Below are 25,928 nucleotides of genomic sequence, written 5' to 3' on the forward strand. Positions count from 1 at the left end.
AGAGTTGATTCTTGAAAAATATGAGTTTGAACTATGCAGCTGCACTTGTTACACGGATTTTTTTCAGTAAATACAGTACAGTACTGTAAATGTATTTTATCTTCCTTATGATTTTCTTAATATTTTATTTTCTCTAGTTTACTTTATTATATGAATACACTATATAATTCATCTAACATACTAAATATATGTTAATCAACTGTTTATATTATTGGTAAAGCTTTCAGTCAATGGTAGGCTATCAGTAGTTAGGTTTTTGAGGAGTCCAAAATTTTACACAGATTTGCAGCACCCTTGACCCAACCCCCATGTTGTTCAAGGGTCCACGTACATTTCCTCTTGTACAGCTGCTATACATAAGTGAATGAATGAATAAATGAATAAAAATATATAAGTAAATAAATAGACTAAAGCTCTCAGACCAAAAGAATACTTTTGTGTGAGTTCTAGAGCATGGAAAGGAAGAATAAACAAAGAAACTCCATTGGTGATTTAGCTTTAAAGCTACCAGTTGAGCCTGGTATAGGCAACAGATTGCTTTTCACTCCACCTTTGCACTGAAATTTTTTTTCTTATATACCCAATTCAGATGCTTTTCACTATCAGCATTTTTGGAAATATGCCATTAAACATTTAGCCAACATGGTTTTTACATGTTTGGAAAATTTTTATGAAAACTTCAAAAAATAATGAATGCTTCTCTTGAAGTCACTAAATAGGACTCTTTCATTATGAGGGTTATTTAGCTTTAAATTTTTTTAATTAGAGGAGAAGCATGGGAAATCAGGAGACCTGGATTCTAGCCCTAGCCCAGATTTGAGATCATGATACCGAAGACCCTCAGCATTTGCTGGCTATTGTTTCATTCGACAACACATACTGATCATTAAGAAAAGTGGGTAGGTAGTTATGAAGGGACCGCAAGAGTGCATTGACACATATCTTCTGTTGCTTGTCTATCTTTCTGATTTCCTTGCGACCTTGGAAATGAATGGAAGTGATAGTTACAGGCTATACCGGTACGGTATTGCTTGGACTGTGAAGAGTAGACTCAAGTGGCAAAAGCTGCAAAATTGGAATCTTCTAAAATAATTATCACCTTAACACCGACTTGGCAATGCATTGTTATGTAGCTTTAGAAACGTGACTATAACTGCTACGCCAAACGCATCCATGATCTTTGAGCAGAAGATTTCCTTTGGATACCCTCCTTCTGCCTTGCAGAATCTCTAGCCTTTCTCTGGCTTCTTTTTTTTTTCCTGCACCATAGATACCTAGAGCCCTTATGTGGCCCCCTGGCCAGCCAGTGACCAAGCCCCACCTGACCCCAGGCTGCACTCCTATTTTAAAATATATCTTCCCTCTTCCTGGCCCCAGTAAAAATATCCATTCTTTTAGTCAACCTGATGTTGATCTAATTTCAATAACCCAAATAAAGGAAGCTTAACTTTGGGGTAGGTATAGGAAAGTGTTTGTATTTTCAGAGTATCTTATAAATTTGCTAACATGCTCAGTGGTATAAAGATATTGTGTATCTTTTTTCTAAACACCGCTATATCTACCTCATTAAGAATATTTCTTTCTGCCAACTCCCAGTGAGCCAGAAAACCAAAGGCCCGGAGCCAGCATGACAGCCATCTGCTGTGAACTCACTGCCTCTTTCAAAGTGGCCTGGTACTGAGCAAAAATGACACTACTTAGGTTAAGAATTGGGTTGTACCAGTTATCTATGAATAACTAAAATAGAATTCCTTAAGGTAAGATGCCTTTTAGTGTAGATTTGGGAAAAAATTTTTTTTACACTAGAATAGCAGATTCCTACTTGCTTTAGATAAGGAAGACCTACATAAAACGTCCAAAAATCTCAGAAGTAAATGCATATTAAGTATAACCCATTTAACAGTATAGACAAATTTGAAATACCAAGCAATAGAAAAAGAACCCATGCTAAAAGCATGTTTAAACACAGAAACAGAACTTTTAGAAAGTTTAATTAAGCTTTGTCATCACTTTTCATTCCTACCCAATGCCATTTTTCGATGCTAAAATTTCGATATCCAAATATAGGCAGAGAGATGGAACTAAAAGTTCATTATTCTGCATGTGTATTTGCACTAAGGAAATGGGCAAAGAATTTTCCTAACCCTGACTCCAGAGGCAGCAGGTGAGGAGGGGTCAGTGTCACACGGCTGATCTGTCCTTGGATGAGTGCTCTCAGTAAAGAGGAAAGGGAAGATGTCTGCTTTCAGCACTCTGACCGTATTGACATGCCATTTAAAGATGTTAACTTTCGATCGTGGACACTTTACCAGAATATTGATTATTTACCTTATCAGTTTATATAAGCTGAGTAGAAACATTTCAACCTTGCACATTTTCTTTCAGTAGTGTAAATCTGCATTTCTCAACAGATTTCTGTGAGAGCATGGAGCCCCAATACGCGTAGTCCGAAGTCCGAGGTTCTAACAGTGAGGTCCTTGGGGCAGTAGCCTTAAGGACAGCGGGGAGCTTTTAGAAATGCAAATTCTCAAGCTCCGCCTCAAACACACTAAATCAGGATGGGGTGAGAACCAGCAATTGGTATTTTAGTAAGTTCTCCTGGTGATTTGAGGCACCCTAAAGAAAAACCACTATCCTAAGGCATCCATTGCATATAATGAATTAGCTAACTTCTTTCCTATTTATCTGGGATGGTACTAGTTGCCTAGAAATATTTCAACCTAGTACAATTTCTTCGTAGTCATTCTGTAACGAGTAGTTTTCAGACATTGTAATTCATTCTGTGATTCATTCTGTGAAGCTCGGAACATCAATCAATCCCTCTTCTTCTCCCCACCTTTCAACCAAGATTGTTCCATCATACGGGCCTGAATTATTGGGTAGGAAAATTAAGATATTATTAGTTTTCTTCTTGCTATGTTTAAATACCAAGGCATATAAATGTCTTTCAAATTAAAATCTTAGATAACAAGTATAAAGATTTCTGTCAAATTAAACTTTCAGAGAGTGAATGTTCATATCTTCAATGGGAGTAATTATTATTTGTGTATAATTTTTTGATAAACCACTGTTGAGATTTTTGAATGCACAGGGTAAATAAAGGCCACTTGTACTTTGAGGGTACCTATTTATAGCTACTTTTAAGGAATAGACTCCTTTTAAAAGTATGATAAGTAGTATAAACAATGTGCTTCGGGGATACTCTCCTGCTATAAAAGTTGCATTATATAATTCTTTTTCCTAGGAGAAGAAAAGGTTAACAATTAACAACGTAGCTCGAAAGTGGGACTTGCAACAGCATCGAATACCCAATATTGCTCCAAATCAAGATAGAAAAGTTTCTGACTCTTCTCAAGACCCTTCTCAGCTCCACGGAAGCACTGTCTCTGCATTTCCAGAGGAAACAGGGTATGCAGTGGTATTCTTTCTAGGTACCAGTGTCTTTGGAGAACTGAATTTGGAGCAGAAATGGCAAACCATTTCACATACAATTGTTTAAAAATAGTTTTCTTAAGAAAAGCTGCTGAGATTAGACGTTTAAATTTAAAAGTGAAGACGGAAAAACTAAAAATATAAATTGACCCCTAATGAAAACACCCTTAGTGGTTTCCTATTTTTCATAGGGAAAAAAAAAAAAATCTCGATTACCTAGTGTAACCTAGGAGGCCCTCTACCCCCCCTCACCTCTTTCATCCCATCAGCCCCTGTTACGACGCTGCGTCGTTGGCTTGCAGTTCAGTTACTTCCCAGCTCGTAGCCTTTCTCCTACAAGCAGTTGTACTGTCCCCTGCCACTTCTTCCCTCCCCCTGACCTAGCTAACGCCAGCCCGAAGGTCTTAAAGTTAAACCTCCCGTCCCTTGAAAAGCCTTCCCTAACTACATCCTGGAGACTCAGCGAGATCAGATACCTCTTACCTCTCAGTACTCTGTACTTCCCCTTATCGGCACTTACCGTAACCATAATTAAATAACGAGTGGGTAATTAGTTGTTTCATATCTGTCTTCTCCACTAGAGTGTAAGCTTGAAGAGGAAAAGAGTCCGGATTCTGATTCTTGATTGTCTTGACCTCTTTCGTGTCCCCAGCAGCTAGCACGAAACCTTACTCCTAACTAGTAGTAATTAAGCATAAAATCTGAATAATTACTCCAGTTGTGTTCTATAATATCTATCTATTCCAGTGGCTCACAGCCTCTTTTCTTCTATAACATATGTGTCACATAAAATATAGCCCTGGTTTATGCGCAAATCTGAGTACACTATGTAGATTTTACATATTTCTCTTCCTCTTAAGAGAGCCTATTGGAATCAAGTAAATGAGAGAGATATAAAGCATATATATCTTTATAGTTTATTATAATTTTAAAAACATATAATTTATATGTTTATATAATTTAAAACAAAGCCTAAAAATCAAAGATAAGTTGCAGTTCAGTTTTGTTTCATTTGATGAAGTACCATTATCTAATGACCTTAACCAAATTCTGAAGCACATACTAAATATAATGTAGATTTTCTTTCAAGTTTTTAGGTCATATTCTTTAAACTTTTCATGTACAAAGAATGTCATGAAGAAAATAACAAGAGGCATTAGACTAATATTTTGGAAGTTTTCTTGGAGTTAAAGAGTGTGACATATATTTAGACAAATATACTTCAAAAATTTTAGTTACAGGATTATTTCAGATTCATTAGTGTACTTCCTTCAGCTCACTTGGGTATCCTATCCATATGTTGAACTTCTCAGCTCTTTGAGCTAGCAAAATAAAGCAAAAAGAACAAATTTTAATTAAGTGATGATTTGTATAACAAATATCATTCTTATATTGCCATAGAGCTTTATTTAGTATCATTTTACTTGATCAGAACTATAACATTTTATAAAGTTAAAACTTTATAGCTCTGAGCTTTAAATTTATGAAATGCTACACAAGTCAGTTTCTGATTGCTGTTTTCTAAGAACATTTTTTCCCTATCTTCCTTAAGAAGTTTTCTTAGACCCAAGTTTATCCAAATAATCTTATACATTATATTCTAAAATTTTAATAAGGTTTTAGAAGTTATTCCTTTCTACATCAACTTTATTTTTATACATAGTGTTAGGTAAGAGTCTAACTTGATTCTTATTTCAGTTGGTCAATTTGATAATAGCATTTCTTAATTAAAGTATTCTCTTTTTTAATGAGAATGCCGTTTTCATCTTATATTAAGTTCCTGTAAATATTTGGATAGATTTCTAGACTTTTTTTTTTTTAAGATTTATTTATTTGAGAGACAGAGAGCATGAGTGGGAGGGGCAGAGGTAGAGGGAGAATCTCAAGCATAGGCTTACGCTAAGCTTAGCTCACGCTAAGTGCAGAGCCAGATGCAGGGCTCGATTTCAGGACCCTGAGATCATGACCGGGGCTGAAATCAAGAGCTGGACACTTAACTGACTGAGCCACCCAGGCACCCCGATTTCTGGACTTTCTATTCCACTTCACTAATCTATTTATCTGTTTTAATGTCAATACCAAAGCTGCTTGATTATAGTAGTTTCATAGTAAGTTTTAATATCTATGTAGGGGAAATCTGCTTTCACTATTCAGAGTTTTAATTCTCACACACTTGTTCTTCCATATGAACCTTAAAATCATTTAATCTACTGATACAACATTGTATGTTAATTATACTTCAGTGAAAAACTAATCTAAATGGAAATGTTAAGAATTATATTCAAATGACGTTTAAGTTATTCATTTCAGAAGTATTGACATTCTTAAGATAATAAATCATCACTTTAAAAATCATGGTATATCTCCATATTTTCAGGTCTTGTTTGGTATCCAGAGGGAGATAATTAGGGAAGTGTTGAAAGATTGAAGGAAAATTCTGAGGCACTAAATGAGGTTAGAGACCATGAAATTGTAGCCGCTATAGTCTGAATTGTTGAGCGAGTATTTCAGGAGCACAGAATAAGTAGGAATCAGAGTAGAGAAGCTATATGTCTGATAAAGAGTAAGGAGACAAAGGGTCAAAGATAAAGAATAAAAAATACAACTATAATGATAAGAGAAAGAAATGATGGGCCATATGGTCTAGGCTAGATTTTTAAAGTATTAAAAAATAGAAGGTTGCCAACAGATTAGGAGAAAATTTAGAATTTCTAAGACTGGAAGTCTAAATGAAGTTGAAGATGAGAAGCATATGAAGGAGTGAGTTGAAATAGTGGGGATTTATGGTCAGAGTTAAGTTTTTGAAGTTGAAGATTTAATTTAATTTAATTTTTATTTATTTATTTTAAAGATTTTATTTATTTGACAGAGAGAGGCACAGTGAGAGAGGGAACACAAGCAGGGGGTGCGGGAGACGGAGGAGCAGGCTCCCCGCCGAGCAGGGAGCCTGATGTGGGGCTCGATCCCAGGACCCTGGGACCATGACCTGAGCCGAAGGCAGACGCTTAACGACTGAGCCACCCAGGCGCCCCTGCAATTGAAGATTTTAAAGGTGGAACATACCTAAGAGCGATTTGGAGGCCATTATTGTGGCCATGGGAGTGGGTTGTTAGAGAAGAGTAGAAGTAAGAGTTACTGGAGAGAGATCAGTTGAAGCTATTATTGTAGATATTGAAGTTAGTGATGGTAGAGCTAGGTGTGGAACTGGGGACCAATTCAACAGTGCTCAGCCCTATCTCCTTCCAGTCTAAGTCACGTATCCTATGCTCCTGTTACAGGGCCATTCACTGTTCACGTTTTACTAGGGTTGGCAGCTACAGTGAGTGCAGAAGTGGCTTTATTAATTGGCATTTTTACCTGGGAAAACGATCTCTGATAAGTATGGATTGCAGACTGGTAATATGATCTTCCCAGCACTTTGGACTTTTCAGGCAGCTCATGGCCAAAAGTTCTGTGACCCTCTAAAATAATTTAAACTTATGGAGTCTTCACTTTTATGGTCTCAAAAACAAGCATTCAGTTCCAAGAGAAAGAGGAAGTATCCGTTAGTGAAAATTGTTATGCCTTGTAGTTACTGCCAAGAGTTTCAGAATTTTTATTAGAAGTTCCACAAAGTCAAAGGCCTTTTAAGCAAGAAGCACAAAGGAAGACTTTGGGAGAGATGGGAAAAGTGATGTATGTGTTCAGTGGAGAGGATGTGGAGAACAGTAATGAATCACTGGAAAGGGATCCACAATTTCTGGCAAAAGATTTATTTTTTACTGATGTAAGTTTGAAGTGCCATGGAGACATCATTACATTATCTTGGTCTGACCCTTTTAATGACTTAAAAACTGTGAAGTCAAGGAGACAAAGATGATACTTGAAGTCAGAAAAGTAAAACTCTAAAGATAGTGAATTATTGGTAAAACTTAATGCAAAATTACTTACAACTTCTAGTGGTAATAGATAATTTCTTCAATTTAGTTTGTGGTTGTCTGATTCATATAAAATCTTTTACATCAGAAAGATGGAAATATTTCTAAAAGAGCTGATTATACCTTGTATGTGTATACACCAGGGACTCTTAGTGGAGCATCCAGATTGACTTCTTGAACTTGGAAATCCTTATTTTATGCTTGAACTCTCCACACCATTTGACATAGTTGATACTGTTCATCTTGAAAAGCTCTTTGCATTGATTTTTCTGATAGCACATTCACCTGATTTTCCTTTTACTTATGTGGTTGATGTTTGTGTGTTTTTTTTTTTTTAATAATATCTTGCTAACTCCTTTTTGACCGGATCTCTACCTGTATATTGTGCTTTCTCAACTTATAAGATTTAGATAGACTTTTTGCTGTAATAGATGAGGATTCACTCACTTACTTGTTATACCCCTGACACTATATACCTAGAGTTCTTTTATTGATAACTTTGGTAATTTACTATAATTAAATCTCTATTTCTTTTTCCATCTGCTATAAATATTAGCTCTCAAATTTGCATTATGCAAGATGTGTCTACCCTTTACTTCTCCCACTTTTTTGCATTGCAGCTTTCTATGAGCTATATTTTTCTAGTTTCCCTTGTGATTTCTTCATTGACCCATTGTTTAAGAGTTTGTTAATTTCCATACACTTGTGAATTTTCCAGATTTCTCTCTGTTATTGATCTCTACTCTAGTTTTATTCCATTGTTTTTAGAGATGTTTTATGTGAGACTTGTTTTGTGGCTTAACATATAGTCTATTCTGAAGAATGTATCATGCACACTTGAGAAGAATGTGCATTCTAATGTCATTGGGTAGAGTCTTCTATGTATGTTAGATCTAGTTGATGTATAGTGCTCTTGAAGTCCTCTATTTCCTTATTGATTTTTCTACCTAGTTATTCTATCCATTATTGCAAGTAGGGTATTGAAATCTCCAACTGTGATTGCGGAACTATTGCTCCCTTCAATTCTGTCAGTTCTTGCTTTAGATATTTTGGACATTAAGTGCAATATGTTTATAATTATCACGCCTTCCTGATGGATTGACCCTTTTATTGATATAAAATGTCCTTCTATGTCTCTTGTAACACTTTTTGACACGATGTCTCTTTTGTCTGATATTAGCAGCCACTCTAGCTCTTTTGGTTATCATTTGCATGGAATACCATTTTCCATCCTTCCAATTTCAGTCTGTTGTGTCTTTTAATCTTGTAGATAGCATATAGTTGAGTCTTGTTTTTTTAATCCATTCTGCTAATAACCACCTTTTAGTTGGAGAATTTAATCTATCAAATCCTGATAAGAAAGCACTTAATTCTGTCATTTTGCTCTTTGATTTCTGTCATATATATTTTTTGTTCCTCAATTCCTCCACTATTTTTTTGTGTTCATGGACTTTTTAGTGTGCCGTTGTGATGCTCTTCTCATTCCTTTTACTGTATGTATTTCTTAGCAGTTGTCTCAGGTGTTACCCTGGGGATTACAGTTAACATCTTAATTAATAACAGTTTAGTTTGCATTAATACCAACTTAGTTGCAATAATATATAAAAACTTTGCTCCTATATAGTTTCACTTTGTTTATATTATTGTCACAAATTTCATTTTTATACATTATGTGCACATTGACATAGATTTATAATTATTATTTTATGCATTTGTCTATTAAATCATATAGAGAAAAAGAAAATTTACCAGTCAAAAATACAGTTATATTGGCTTTTATATTTACCTGTGTAATTACCTTTTCTGATATTCTTTATTTCTTCATATGGCTTTGAGTTACTGTCTAGTGTCCTTTTATTTCAATCTAAGCAACTACTTTAGCATTTCTTGTAGGGCACATGTACTAGCAATGAACTCTCACAGCTTTTGTTTATCTGGAAATGTCTTAATTTCTCCATTTCATAGTGCAGCTTTGCTGGATATAGAATTCTTGGTTGAAAGTTTTTTCTTTCAGCACCATAAATATGGCATCCTCTGCCTTCTGCGGAGGATTAATTAATTATTATTAATTAAACAAAGGAACTTGGGGGCGCCTGGGTGGCTCAGTTGTTAAGCGTCTGCCTTCGGCTCAGGTCATGATCCCAGGGTCCTGGGATTGAGCCCCGCACTGGGCTCCCTGCTCGGCGGGGAGCCTGCTTCTCCCTCTCCCACTCCCCCTGCTTGTGTTCCCTCTCTCGCTGTGTCTCTCTCTGTCAAAATAAATAAATAAAATCTTAAAAAAATAAACAAAAAAATTTATGCTGCCTTTACTACATTCCAGTTTCTTTGAACTTCTTGTTTATCTATTGAAAGGAATTTACTCTTCTTGAAGCCTGCTATCTCCCTGACCTAATTTAGTCTTATGATTTCCTTTTGGACCATTGTTTACAGTTTATTATTTTACATCATATTACTAGTAGCTTTTTCTTGCCTTATGTATCTTTCTAATATCCTCAAGTCCTTCTCCAGATGGTAGAGTTACTCAGATTTTAGTCCTGGGCCTTCTTTTCACTCTCTGCTTTCCCCCAAGCATTCTCATAACGTCTTTGCCTTTAAATAACATTTGTGTCTTGAAGATACCCAATATATATATCTTCTCTTTTATGGTTTACCCATTTGGGTTGTATTTAAGAAAAAAACAATCCTTTACTACATTGAGATTATAAAAATAACCTCCAATTTTGTCTTCCTAAATAGGTTTAAAATTTCGCTTTTCATATTTTAGTTTTTATTACACTTGGAATTGATTTTTAAGTGAAATTGAGGTCTGATTTGTTTGTTTTTCTCATTAGGAGTAACCAATTGCCCTACTGCTACATACTGAGTGTTCTTTCCTTCTCCCACTGATCTGCAGTGCCACTCAGCCTGTTTTATTGACAGTGGGAGAAGTTGGTGGTAGGGTCCTTTAACAGATCTTCAATTAAAGCCCCCGTATTCAGTCTTACTTCTACTCCCATCTTCTATCATATCTACTGTTCTCTCCTTTCCAAAAGTCCTACTGGGCAGTTTGGCTATCATCTTTGTTCTTGTCCCCAGTGCATATTCCAAACAATAACTTCCTTTGTTTTTCTTCATCATTCAACATTCTTTACTTTCCAGCTTCCAGAAATTTTCTGAAACTTCTTACAGCAGATTGTCCCTCCCCCACCCCCAACTGTTGTACTTGTTGTTATGGGTTTGCATCAGTTCAATTACTTTAATGGGGTTTTAGAGGGAGATTTCAAACACATGTGTTCAATCTTTGTGCTAGTTTATCTGAAAGTATACAGTGAAATGTTTTAAATTTTAGAAGTTGTGTTACTATATTCTCTATCTTTAAAAATGTAATTAAATTTCATCTTTCTAAAATGATTAAAGCCTTACTCTTTCTGAAGGTAGAAAGCTAGAGGGTCACAAAGTCCCTTCCTTAGGGTTCCAATTTGTTTTTTAATACTACATAAGTTTTTCCATTTTTAACAGTCCCATTTATAGTCTTTAGTTTTTCATAATGCCAAAAAAGTGGCTAATTCAGAGTATCTGTGACCTTTGACCTATGGGTGTGTAACACATGCCTAGAAACAAGTATCCATGAAAAAATTATAGGCACATAAAGAGAAGAAATTCTGTAAAACTTTGGTATATCCCATTAATGATTTCACTGTTCACTGTACTTGGGACAGCTCTACAGTAAAATGACATATTGCAGGTTTCTTTCCTCTGCCAGAAAAGGGAAAGTACTTGGTGTAATGTTTTCTTTGCTTACATTGGATGCATGCAGTGAAGCTGGTTTTTTTTGGTCATTTCCTGTCTATGAAGACTGTGGTACTTTAGCCAACACTACCATAATAAAATATAATGCATAAAATGAATTTCCACACATACGAATGTTGTAATAGAAATTCATAAAATACGTTATTATAGGAATCAGCACCACTTATTCATTGGGAAAAGAATCTTCCGAAATATCTTAAGTCTTTCTGTTCTAGCTTGTTATAGAAAGCCTAAAGATTTTTAAAAACACACCAGAAAACCCCATAATCCTCTGAAATACTGTCTTTTTTTTTCCATTTAGGCATTTAAGAGTATATTCATTTTTTAGCCTGGCTTTCAGGGACTCATTACTTTATTGCATTAAATTAATTACCCCTCTTTTCTTAGAGTACTATACTAATCAAGAAGGCATAGAATATTTTTCTGACTCATTCTGTATAAAGATCAAGTGATTAAATGAACACTTGTACTTATAATTAACAACTTGATTGTGAAGATCTTGAAGAGAATTCCTCTTTGATGGCAGATTGCCTACTGTTCAGTAAATATTTGAGGTGGGAAGTATACGTGGAAATGTATTGGGCTTTATGGGAAAACAAATTTTTTTAAAACATGGATCCTCGATAGAAGAATGCCACATTTCTCAGAGTGTTAACTTAGACTAGACAGGGGTTGAAAACTAGACCACTTGATCCAGTCACCTACTCTAAAAATTTGAGCAATATTTGGTGCTTTCCTCTCCTTTATTCCCCAATGTCAGTCACTAAGTTCTGCTTTTATTTTTTCTTAAACATGTTATACCTATGTTCTCTTCTTTTATTAATAATAATCACTAAATTGTATTGAGCTGAGAGCATGAGATATGGTTTTGAAATACTTCCTAGTTTATAACAAATTTGAAAAGATATGTATTATATTCACCATTTACGTACAAGGAACTGAAACTACAAAGAAACTAACTTGCTCCCTAAGTCCTCTGTTTATCAGTGGCAGATCTGGGATTTGAACTAAGGTCTGTCTGGTGTTCTTGCCAATCCCATTTCCACTACCATGACCTCCTTTCTGTTATGCCCTTATATGATCTAGTCAACACCATAGCACTGCTTTTCCTACTAATCTAATCTCTCCATCCAGCCTCTCCTTGCTACATCTTCCACAAAGTTGGCCAACTTCTCTCTCTGAGGTAGAGCCTTGAGGATCAAGAAATGTCTTGTTCATCTTTGTAACCAGCACCAGCACCTAGCTCCATGGAGACACATTGGAGATGCTTAAAAATGTGAATCAAATATGGTCCTGTTACCTTTTTATTTTGCTCTTCTATTACTTTTTCTGCTCTTCAACCTCATAGGATAAAATCTGACTCTTCAGCTTCATCTTCAGCTGCAACTCTTCCATATGTTTCAGTGTTTTAGCCATATTGAAATTGTTCTTACCTGAATATGGTATATGTAATTAGGCTTCTATGCCTTTCTTCATTTAGTTTTTCTTGCCTGAAGAGTGCTTCTTCCTTCTAATTCTGGTGAAATTCTACTATTCATCTTTCAAGGACGAGTTCAAATGCTACCTCCTTTTGAAAACTGACTTCTCCCCACTAGAAGAATTCCTTCCTCTATATTCTCATAGCATATCATTTAAATACTCAGTATATGAAAATGAGCATATTGTATTATGATGAATATATATATTTGTCTTGTTCTCTACCCCCCATCCATATTGGGAGCTCTTTAAGGGCAAGTAAGTCTTAATTTATCTTTATATCCCCAGTGCCTGTCATAATACCAGAGACATAGTAAGCTCTACAGATAAACCAATTTGTTTGAGAGAGGTTGAGGTCATTTCAGTTTAATTTTATTTCATGTGTTTATTAAATTAATTGCAGAGTATGATTAGAGCAGTTATATTTCTGGGACTATAGCCCTATAAAAGTGAGGAAAAGTTTTGATATACTCAACAGTTGTACATGATCTCTATACTGACTGTCCTTATCAATACAGATGAGGTAGTTGCCTATGCCAGAATCCTTAGCCGTGCCCTGTATATAATGGGGTTTCAGCAAATGTTTGCTAAATAAATGAACTAATGAAATAATATGTGTGTATGTATAACTGCAAAAATGTGGACACACCAACCAAGCATACAAGGAAAACTGAAGGGACAATCCTCAACATATAAACAAATTTTTAGCAAACTTTCCAAGTAATTTTTTCTGCAAATCAGAGCACACCTTCCCCGAAGAACAGGTTCCTCTACTCTATGTTGGCCAGAGTTTGAGGTGAAACTCATGCCTCATTCAGAAAATAACTGAAATGGGTGAGCTATTGTGTGACCTGTTTAACAGGTGCTACATATCCTGTTGAGAAGGATGAACCTTTCTATAGCCCAGAAAACTCACCATTTGTTTTTTACAGAATGCCCATGTGAAATCTATGTAAGTTAGAGATTACTTCTGCTTTCTTTTGTAACCATATTACTGTTTTTGCTTATTTATTATTTCACTTGTTTTCCCGATAGTTTGCTTGACAAACCTTTACACAAAATAAATAATCCCTTTCTGATGAAAGACTTTTATGTTGGAGTTTATATTCTTTAACTTTTAATCCTATGGAAAAGAAAAAGAAAGGCAATACACTTCCAAAAGACTATTCATAGCTGTGATTCCCCATCATTTTTACATTAAAATGAACTTGGTTTGCTGGGTATCATGGCCATTAGGCATCACTATATCAACTAGCTAGGGTTTTTTTTTTTCTTGCCTTGAACTTATTTCTTCATTATTTGCCTTTGCCTCACCTGAGAAAACCTTGCTAACCCTTATAATCTGTATCTGTATCACTGATTCTGCCCCTTTGCTGAAACCACAGCTTATAGTCAGAACATCCTTCTTAAGATTCAAGAGACAGTCATTAAAAACTTCGTAATTGTCTCACTTCATTAATTCATTCAAGAAATATTTACTGAACACAACATGTGCTAGGAGCTGTGCTAGATGCTGGATCTACTAATGTGGCAAAGTTGGAGCACTCAAGGATCACAGTGTTTGGTAAGAGAGACAGACAAGCAGGTAATTGCCATGCAGTGTGCTAAGTGCTGTAACAGGGGTGTGCACTCTCTTCAGCAAGCCTTCTATATTTTGGTGGCAGTGAAATAGAACGCCTATTCTTTATCTTATTCCAGAAATTATTGTATGCTTTACATAGCTCAACACAAAGCTATCACACAAAGTGCAGTATAAGGAACTCTTAATTCCATCTTATTTTTGTTCTGTTATCAGCTTTTACCTTTCTAGGATTATAGGTTATTCAAATACTACTGCTCGTTGAATGTCTAACTGCTGTCATATAATAATCATTGTCTTCAGCACTAGTCTGGCAGAAATAAAGACTCTTTGTATTTTCTTGGTTGCATATTCACTTCAAATTGACTGTTACTACCCAGCTTGTTATTGTATACACAGATGTGTTACAGGTTAACTGGTGCCTCTGTAAGAAGTGCATATAAGTCCAGTGAAACATAATAAACCAACAAGGTAATGGTTTATCAGTCTTCTCCTCCAATACCAGCATTATAAAAAATTTTAGATCTTTAATAATTCATTTATTCAGCATACATTGTGAAAAGCCCATTACCAGGCCCCAGAGCCCCAAAGATGAGAAAATATAGTCTTTAGCCTCAAGGAATTCACTGATAGAGAAGGCAAATTGTAAACATATAATTATGATATAGTAAGAGAAGTGATATATTGGAGGAGTATATAAAAGTTCATAGGAGCACAAGGGAAGGTAAAGTACTAATATTAGTAAGGGCAAATAAATACTGCTAGAAAGCAAAAATAGCAGAATGAAAACAAACAAAAGCCAAGCATTGTTTGAATTTTGAGATTGGGTAAAATAAATAGTTATGTCTCTATTCACAAATCAGAAAATATGAATTGGATTGAGCTATTTCTTTTTTTCTGTGGCTATTATTTGGGTACCTTTTGCAGAAAATGTGGCCCCTACTTTGGAAATAGTAACTATTATCATTTTCAGTAGAGTATGTGAAGTGATTTTGTGTATATTATATATGTGTGTCTGTGTATGTATACATATGTAGAGAGAGATATTAAATAGTGAATTATTTTTCATTTTTTATTTAAAAATGGGGAATAAATATTAATTTTACTGCTTGTAACTGTAGTATACAATTGCAAAATGTCAAACAACAATGAGGCATTCAAAAATAGAAAATCAGAGTTACCCCTTAATCTAGCTTCTGGGAGGTAAACTATTGTTAACAGTAATTATGTGTCTTCCCAAGTGTTTTATAAATATACTTTATATTATGTGGTTCTTAATATAGAAATAGTATTCTGAAAAATGGAGGGTTTTTTTTTTTGCTAGACAGTGGAATACTTTTTAGATTAGGAAAACATATTTGTACTAACATGAAAAGATATCCATGATATACTAAATCGATTGTTTTAAAACTAAATAGGATATCAATTACCTTCAATTGATATAAATAATTTGGGCTTAAAGTGGTATCTTTTTGTTCACATGTGCCCTTTTTGAATTAAAATGTGTAGCTAGAAGAATACAAAACGTCCCAATATTCTATTGAAATTTAATCTTTGGTGCTCTGGGTTTAATTATTGAAACAAAAAAAAAATGAATATAAAATTTCAAATACCTTTGCCAACAGGTTTTTATTGTCTCTTATTTACTTTTCATAATAAGACTTTCATTTAAAATTGTATGTTGCATTTTCCAGGTCTCTGGACTCAGGACTCACCAATGCTTTACAGGGTTTATCTGTCACAGATACACACCTTGTTGAAGTGGATGGGGACACACTTTCCCTGTATGGCTCAGGAGCACTGGAATCTCTAGATCGGAATTGGAGTGTTCAAACAGCAGGAATGGTGACAACAGTGTCCTTCACTTTCATAGAATTTGATGAAATCGTCCAAGTGCTTCCCAAATTGAAGATTAAATTTCCTAATTCTCTGGTAAACATTTCCTTTTAGTAGTATATTTGAATTACTCGCAGTCATGACTTGTGTGTTCAGGCCAAAGACCTGTTTTAACTTTTATTTATGCAGTTTCTATCTGGCAGGGAGACTAAGCTTTTGTGTTGATTTTCTGGATCTGGGATTTAAATTAGTAGTCATAAATGGCCTTGCAGTTTTCTGTTAATATTAGAAATTATCTCTCTATAAAATGATTCTTTATGGAGTATAAAGGACCAATATAATTTTATTCAAATTATGTATTTCTACTTTATAAATCATTCATCAGGACCTCACCTAATCCCTATATTATGTATTCGTTTATTCTATCTGTTATTAATGGGACATGTATATTTATATATAATTCTTACAGTAGTCCCTTAACAACATTTAAAATAATTTTAATAGCTCATTTAAAATTAGTTTGAGAAGGGGAAATGGTGGAATAGGAAGATCCTAAGTTCACCTCATCCTGTGGATACAGCTAGATAACACCCACATCAGTATAATAACCCAGAAAATGACCTGAAGACTGGCAGAACAGACTCTCCACGACTAAATGTAAAAAAGAGGACACACTGAAGAGGGTAGGGAGGGCAGAGACAGGTAGGAAGATAATGGCAGGTGCCATTTTCCTCTCCCACTCCACAGCCTAGATACACAGACACCTGCAGGAACTAGCACAATACCAGCACTCTCCACCTAGCTTGTGAACGGCATGCCCCATCCCTGCAGACTTCTGTGAACATGCCCCCTCCATCCTCGCCTGGGCAGGAGGTTTCCTGAGTGGCTGCAGGTCCCCTCCTGCAGTGGATGGATGCAGACTTTGCTGGCACCATGAGCCCTACACCTGCACTCTCCTATGGGACCTGCCCCTTCTAATACACCCTTGACCAGAGCCCATCCAAAGTGGTGCCACAACCCTGGCACTGTGCAAGCAGCCCCAAAATGGGACAACACCACTCTAAAATGACTACTGCCCTGGGCAGAGGGGAAGATAACCATACACACCAGTCTGACTGTGGCACCAGCAATGGACTGGGGGCAGATATCGGGTCTGACTGCAGGCCTTGCCCACCAATGAAAGCTTCTCAGAGGACACCACAGGGAAAGTACCCTGCAGTTCAGTGCTACTGCATCTCTGGCAGACACCTGGTCTGACTCAACTCAAGCCCGTGGTGGCCCCAGACAGGCAAAGAGAGCCATTGCAGATGGCTGGACTGAAGGCAAACACAGCTTAGCCACAATAGTAGGGCACGTATGCAACACACATAAGAGACACCACTGAAACACTGGGTTCTGTGGAACAGGGGACATTGCTCTGCAAGGGCACTACAGGCCCTCTTCCTAAGGCTGCTACTTTCAAGAGCAGGAGATGAGCTGACTTTTTCAACACACAGAAACAGATGCAGAGAGTTGGAACAGGAGACAGAAAAATACTTCCCGAATGAAAGAACAAGACAAAATCACAAGAGAGCTAAATTTTTGAAATGGAGATAAGTAATGTATCTGATAGAGAATTTAAAGTAATGGTCATAAAGATACTCATTGGACTTGAGAAAAGAGTGGAGGACCTCAGTGAGACCCTCAACAAAGAGATAAAAAACATAAGAACCAATCAGAGATGAAGAACTCAGTAATTAAAATTAAAAATACACTAAATGGAATAAATAGTAGACTAGAAGAAGCAGAAGAACAGATCAGCAATCTGGAGGACAGAGTAAGGGAAAACAATCAGCTGAACAGGGGAGAGAAAAAGAATAATGAAAAATGAAAATAAACTAAGGGAACTCAGCAACACCCTCAAGCATTAATAACATTCACACAGTAGGGACCCCAGAAGAGGAAGACAGAGAAAAGGGAGCAGAAAATTTATTTGAAGAAATAATAGCTGAAAACTTCCCAAATCTGGGGAAAGAAACAGAAATCCAGGTTCAGGAGGCATAGAGAGCCCACAGCAAAAGCACCCAAGGAGGTCCACCCCAAGACACATAGTAATTAAAATGGCAAAAAGTAGTGTTAAAGAGAGAATTTTGAAAGCAGCAAGAGAAGAGAAAACAGTTACGTACAAGGGATACCAGCTGATTTTTTCAGCAGAAGTTTTGCAGGGCAGAAAGGAGTGGCATGATATCTTCAAAATACTGAAAGAAAAAAACCTGCAATGAAGAATGACCTATTCAGCAAGGCTATCATTCAGAATAGAAGGAGAGATAAAGAAATTCCCAGACAAACAAAAATTAAAAGAATTCATCACCACTAAACCAGCCCTACAACAAATGTTAAAGGGGACTCTGAGTGGAGAGGAAAGACTATAAGCAGGAATAAGAAAAGTAGGAAGCACAAAAGCAGTAAAATTAAGTATATCCATAAAAGTCAGTCAAAGACTCCAAAGAAGGATGTAAAGTATGACACGAAATACCTAAAATGTGGTGGGGAGAGGAGTAAAATTTTAGTGCTTTTATAATGGGTTCAAACTTAAGGAACCATCAACTTAATAGAGACTGCTATATGTGTAAGATGTTATATATAAATCTAATGGTAATCACAAATCAAAAACCAGTAATAGATATGCAAAATAGAAAGAAATCCAAGTATATCACTAAAGAAAGTCAGCAAACCATGAGAGAAGAGAGCAAGAGAAGAAAGGAACAGGCGGAACTATTAAAACAAATATAAAACATGCAACAAAATGGCAATAAGTACTACCCATCAATAATTACTTCAAAGGGAAATATACTGTGCTCCAGTCAAAAGACATAGGGTGATGGAATGGATAAAAAAGCAAGACCCATCTATATGCTGCCTACAAGAGACTCTTTTCAGATCTAAGGACACCTGCTGATTGAAAGTGAAGGGATGGAAAAGCATTTATCATTCGAATGAAAGTGAAAAGAAAGCTGGGGTAGCAATACTTATATCAGACAAAATAGACATTAAAACAAAGACTGTAACAAAAGACAGAGACACTATACAATAACAAAGGGAACAATCCGACAAGAAGATGTAACAGTTGTAAATATTTATGCACCCAACATGGGAGCACCCAAATATATAAAGCAGCTAAAAACAAACATAAAAGAAGTAATCAATAGTAGTACAATAATAGTAGGGGACTTTAACACCCCATTTACATCAATGGATAGATCATCCAAATGGAAAATCATCAAGGAAAAAGAGGCTTTGAAGGACACATTGGACCAGATGGATCTAACAGATATATTCAGGACATTTCATTCTAAACAGCAGAACACACGTTCTTTTCAAGTGCACGTGGAACTTTCTCTGGAATAGATCATGTGTTAGGCCACAAAACAAGTCTCAACAAATTCAAAAAGACTGAAGTCATGCCATGCATCTCTTCTGATCACAACACTACGAAACTAGAAATCAACCGTAAGAAAAAATCAGGAAAGAACACAAATACATGGAGGTTAAATAACATTCTACTAAACAGTGAATGGGTCAACCAAGAAATCAAAGAGGAAATCAAAAAATACATGGAGACAAATGAAAATGAAAACACAGTGGTCCAAAATCTTTAGGATGCAGTAGTAAAAGCTGTTCTAAGAGGGAAGTTTAGAGCAGTACAGGTCTACCCCAGGAAGTGAGAAAAATCTCAAACAACCTAATCTTGTTGATGGAAAAGGAGCTGGAAAAAGAAGAACAAACAAAACCCAAAATGAATAGAAGGAAGGAAATAATAAAGATTAGAGCAGAAATAAGTGAAATAGAAATTAAAAAAAAAAACAATAGAACAAATGAATGAAACCAGGAGCTGGTTCTTTGAAGAGATCAACAAAATTAAAAAACGTTTAGCCAGATTGATGAGAGAGAGAGAGAGAGAGAACTCAAATAAAATCAGAAATGAAAGAAGAGAAATAACAACTGAAACCAAAGAAAGAACAAAAGATTATAAGAGAATATTATAAAAAATTATATGCCAACAAACTGGATAACCTAGGAGTAATTTATAAATTCTAGAAACATATAAACTCCCAAAACTGAATCAGGAAGAAATAGGAAATTTGAACAGACCGATTACCAGCAATGAAATTGAATCAGTAATCAAAACCTTCCAACAAACCAAAGTCCAGGATCAGAGAGTTTCACAGGTGAATTCTACCAAACATTTATTTTTATTTTTTATTTTTTTTTAAGATTGTATTTATTTATCAGAGAGAGAGAGACAGAGGCAGGCAGAGGGAGAAGCAGGCTCCTTGCTGAGCAAGGAGCCCGTTGTGGGACTCGATCCCAGGACCCTGGGATCATGACCTGAGCTGAAGGCAGATGCTTAACCGACTGAGCCACCCAGGCGCCCCCTACCAAACATTTAAAGACAAGTTAATACCTATTCTTCTCAAACTATTCAAAAAAATAGAAGAGTAAGGAAGGCTTCCAAATTCATTCTATGAGGCTAGCATTTCCTGATACCAAAACCAGAAAAAGACATACAAAAAAAGAGAGCTACAGACAAATATTTTTGATGAACATAGATGCAAAAGTCATCAACAAAATACTAGCAAACCAAATCCAACAATACATTAAAAAAATTATTCACCACAATCAGGTGGGATTTAATCCCAGGATTGCAAGGGTGATTCTACTGAATCACAGATCAATCAACGTGATACATTACCTCAACAAGAGAGAGGATAAAAATCACACGATCAGGGTGCCTGGGTGGCTCAGTTGGTTAAGCGACTGCCGTCGGCTCAGGTCATGATTCCAGGATCCTGGGATCGAGCCCTGCATTGGGCTCCCTGCTCAGCAGGAAGCCTGTTTCTCCTTCCCCCACTCCCCCTGCTTGTGTTCCCTGTCTCGCTGTCTCTCTCTCTCTGTCAATTAAATTAATTAATTAAATAAATAAAATCTTTTTTAAAAAATCATGATCATTTCAGTAGATCCAGATAAAGCATTTGACAAAGTACAGCATTCATTCATGATAAAAACCCTCAACAAAGTAGTTGTTATACCTCAACATGATAAAGGCCATATATGAAAACCCATAGCTAACATCATACTCAATGGTGAAAAACTGAGAGCTTTTCCCCTAAGATCATAAACAAGACCAGGATGTCCACTCTCACCACTTTTATTCAAGAGTACTGGAAGTCCTAGCCACCGCAATTTGATAAGAAAATAAATAAAAGACAACCAAATTGGTAAGGAAGAAGTAAAACTTTAACTGATTGCAGATGCCATGATACTACACATAGAAAACCTAACAGACTCCACCAAAAACTACTAGAACTGAAAATGAATTCAGTAAGGTTGCAAGATACAAAATCAATATACAGAAATCCCTTTCATTTCTATACACCAATAATGAAGTAGCAGAGAAATTAAGAAAACAATCCTATTTACAATGGCATCAAAAAGAAGAAACTATCTAGGAATAAATTTAACCAAGGAGGTGAAAGACCTGTACTCTGAAAACTATAAAACATTCATGAAAGAAATTGAAGATGACACAAAGAAATGGAAAGGTATTCCGCGTTCATGGATTGGAAGAAAAAATATTGTTAAAATGTCCATAGTACCCAAAGCAATCTACAGATTTAATGCAATCCCTATCAAAATACCACCAACATTTTTCACAGAGCTAGAACAAACCATAAAGAAACCTAAATAACTAAAGCAATCTTGAAAAACAAAACTGGAGGTATCACAATCCCAAAGTTGTAGTAATCAAAACAATATGGTATTGGCACAAAAATACACACATAAATCAGTGGAACAGAATAGAGAGCATAGAAATAAACCCATGATTATATAGTTAACCAGTCTTCGACAAAGGAAGCAAGTATATGCAATGAAGAAAAGACAGTCTTTTCAACAAGTGTTGGGAAAACTAGACAGCTACATGCAAAAGAATGAAACTGGACCACTTTTTTTTTCTTAAGATTTTATTCATTTATTTGAGAGAGAGAGGGCCATGAGTGAGAGAGCAGCAGAGGGAGAGGGAGAAGCAGACTCCCCACCAAGTAGGGAGGGGAGTCTGATAAGGGGCTCAATCCCAGGACCCTGAGATCATGACCTGTGCTGAAGGCAGCCGTTTAACCAACTGAGCCACCCGGGTGCCCCAAAAGTGGAACAGTTTCTTACACCATAAACAAAAATAAACTCATAATGATTAAGGACTTAAGTGTGAGACCTGAAATCATAAAAATCCTAGAAGGGAACAAAGGCAGTAACTAAATTCACATTGGCTGAAGCAACTTCTTTCTAGATAGGTCTCCTGAGGCAAAAGTAACAAACAAAAGTAAAAATAAACTATTGGGAATATATAAAAATGAAAAGCTTCTGCACAAAAAAGGAAACAATCAATGAAACTAAAAGTCAACCTACTGAATGGGAGAAGATATTTGCAAATGACATCCAGTAAATGGTCAGTATCCAAAATGTATAAGGAATTTATACAACTCAACACCAGATACACAAATAATCTAATTTAAAAATGGGCAGAAGACATGAACAGACATTTCTCCAAAGACAAACAGATGGCCAACAGACACATGAAAAGATGCTCAACATCACTCATCAGCAGGGAAATGCAGTAAAAAACACAATGAAATGTCAGCTCACATCAGCAGAATGGCTAAAATCAAAAAGACAAGAAACGGGGGCGGAGCAAGATGGTGGAGGAGTAGGAGACCTGGATTTCGTCTGGTCTCAGGAATTCAGCTGAATAGGGATCAAACCATTCTGAACACCTACGAACTCAACAGGAGATCGAAGATAAGAAGAGTAACAACACTCTGAACAGAGAAGCGACCACTTACTGGAAGGTAGGACGTTGGGAGAAGTGAATCTGAGGCGATATTCGGGAGGATAGACGGCGGGGAGGGGGCCTCCGTCGGCCGCTTCTGGCAAGTGCTAGAGCCGCGGAGCACAAAATCGGACCTTTTAGAAGTCGGCTCCGCTGAGGGACGTCGCTCCAGTGGCTAAGCGGGAGGTGGAACCCTCGCGGGACAGTGTGGTCTCAGGACCCTCGGGGTCACAGAAAGACCGGGGGTGCCTGAGTGCAGCAGAGCTCCCAGGTATCAGAGCGGGGAAGCCGGGTGCAGAGACGGAGCTGAGGCGCGGGCTCTCAGCTCGGGATGGCCATAAACTGTGATCCGCGGCCCAGTCGGGCCACTGCTCCTCCAGCAGGGACCCAACAAGCGGCAGAGCCAGGGAGACTCCCCTTCCTGCCCCGGGAGGAGTGGCACGGAACCGCACCGCAGGGATCTGCTGGGTTTGGAGACTCCACGCGGGGTCGGGTGCCAGACATAGAAACGCTCAGTCACAGGCCGGGTGAGCACGGAGTGCAGCCGGAGACCAGGGAGACGGGACTGACTGCTTTTCTCTGGGGGCGCACTGAGGAGCAGGGCCCCGAGTTCTCAGCTGCTCCGGGCGGAGATTGGGAGGCCACCATTTTCACCCTGGTCCTCCAAAGCTGTACCGAGAGCTTGCAGGGAACAAAAGCTCCTGAGAGCAAACAGGAGCAGCTTGCTTAGCCCTGACTCACAAGGGCAGGGCAATTCCATCTCCGGCAAAGACATTTGGGAACCACGGCAACAGGCCCCTCCCCCAGAAGATCAGCACGAACAGCCAGCAAGCCAAGACCAAGTTTACCCATCAAGGAGAACGGGAGAACTCCGGCGCTAGGGGAATACTGCACATAGAATTCATGGCTTTTTTACCATAATTCATTTCTTTTTCAAAGTTAATTTTTTAACTGTTTTTTTTTTAATTTTTCTTTTTCAAACAACATCTTATCAATCTCTTTTTTAAAAAAACATTTTTTATTTTTCATTTTTAGAGTCATAATTTTATCCCTTCATAGTAGTTACCCTTATTTTTGGCATTTATAAATAAGTTGTTCTCTCTTTAAAATTTTGAGATACAATTTCTTATAACAGATCAAAATACACCCTAAATCACTAGTGTAGGGCTTTGTTCTATTCTCCTGCCTGATCACATTCTCTCCCTTTTTTTTTCTTTTTTTCTTTTTTCTTTTTCTTTTTAAATCTTCTTTCTTTTTAAAAACAACTTCTTATCTTATCAATTCCTTTTATAAAATCTTTTATAATTTTCGTCTTTACAGTCATCTTCCATCCCTTCATTGTATCAACCCTTATTTTGTACATATATAAGTCTTTCTTCCTTTAAAATTTTAGCAGGCACTTTCTTCTAACAGACCAAAATATGCCCAAAAGCTAGTGTGTGGCACTGATCTATGCACTAGCTTGATCATATTTGATCCGTTTTTTTTTAGTTTTGTTCTGTTTTTGTTTGTTTTTATCTTTTTCTTTTTCTTTTTCCTTTTTTTTTTTTTTTCTCTTCTTTCTTTCCCTTTCTTGTCCCCTGGTTTCAGGTCTTTTCTGATTTGTATAGAGTATACTTGCTGGGGACGTTGTTAACCTGTTAGCATTCTGTTCTCTCATTCATCTGTTCTCCTCTGGACAAAATGACAAGACGAAAAAAATCACCTCAGCAAAAAGAACAAGAGGTAGTACCGTCTGCCAGGGACCTACTCAATACGGACATTAGTACGATGTCGGACCTAGAGTTCAGAATCATGACTTTAAAGATACTAGCTGGGCTTGAAAAAAGCGTGGAAGTTATTAGAGAAACCCTTTCTGGAGAAATAAAAACTAAAATCTAACCAAGTCCAAATCAAAAAGGCTATTGATGGGTGCAATCAAAACTGGGGGCACTAACTGCTAGGATAAATGAGGCAGAAGAGAATCAGTGATATAGAAGACCAAATGATAGAAAATAAAGAGGCTGAGAAAAAGAGAGATAAACAACTACAGGATCACGAGGGCAGAATTCGAGAGATAAGCGATACGATAAGACAAAACAACATTAGAATAATTGGGATCCCAGAAGAAGAAGAAAGAGAGAGAGGGGAAGAAGGTATATTGGAGCAAATTATAGCAGAGAACTTCCCTAATGTGGGGAAGGAAACAGGCATCAAAATCCAGGAGGCACAGAGAACCCCTCTCAAAATCAATAAAAATAGTTCAACACCCCGACATGTAATAGTAAAACTTACGAGTCTCAGAGACAGAGAGAAAATCCTGAAAGCAGCTCGGGAGAAGAGATACGTAACCTACAATGGTAGAAATATTAGATTGGCAACAGACCTATCCACAGAGACCTGGAAGACCAGAAAGGACTGGCATGATATCTTCAGAGCACTAAACGAGAAAAATATGCAGCCAAGAATACTATATCCAGCTAGGCTGTCATTGAAAATAGAAGGAGAGATAAAAAGCTTCCAAGACAAACAAAAACTAAAGGAATTTGCAAACACAAAAGCAGCCCTACATGAAATATTGAAAGGGGTCCTCTAAGCAAAGAGAGAGCTTAAAAGCAGCATAGATCAGAAAGAAACACAGACAATATACAGTCACAGTCACCTTACAGGCAATACAATGGCACTAAATTCATATCTTTCAATAGTTACCCTGAATGTAAATGGGCTAAATGCCCCAATCAAAAGACACAGGCTATCAGATTGGATTTAAAAACAAGACCCATTGATATGCTGTCTGCAAGAGACTCATTTTAGACCCAAAGACACCCCCACATTGAAAGTGAGGGGGTGGAAAACCATGTACCATGCTAATGGACACCAAAAGAAAGCTGGGGTGGCAATCCTTATATCAGACAAATTAGATTTTAATCCAAGGACTGTAATAAGAGATGAAGAAGGACACTATATCCTACTTAAAGGGTCTATCCAACAAGAAGATCTAACAATTGTAAATATCTATGCCCCTAACATGGGAGCAGCCAATTATGTAAGGCAA

The 25,928-nt window shown here is 36.8% G+C and overlaps 1 protein-coding gene across 4 annotated transcripts in view; it reads left to right on the forward strand.

Moving 5' to 3' along the window:
• Window positions 1–25,928, forward strand: part of LRRC49 (leucine rich repeat containing 49) — a 172,250-nt gene that overhangs the window by 117,403 nt on the left and 28,919 nt on the right. For all 4 annotated transcript variants that reach the window (XM_027571538.1, XM_027571539.1, XM_027571540.1 and 1 more), the window contains 2 exons: window positions 3,245–3,408; window positions 15,888–16,125. In XM_027571538.1, coding sequence (XP_027427339.1) covers window positions 3,245–3,408; window positions 15,888–16,125 — 402 coding nt within the window. The remainder of the gene's footprint in view (window positions 1–3,244; window positions 3,409–15,887; window positions 16,126–25,928) is intronic.

Source organism: Zalophus californianus, chromosome 6 (genome assembly GCF_009762305.2).
Source record: "Zalophus californianus isolate mZalCal1 chromosome 6, mZalCal1.pri.v2, whole genome shotgun sequence".
Classification (NCBI taxonomy): Eukaryota; Metazoa; Chordata; class Mammalia; order Carnivora; family Otariidae; genus Zalophus; species Zalophus californianus.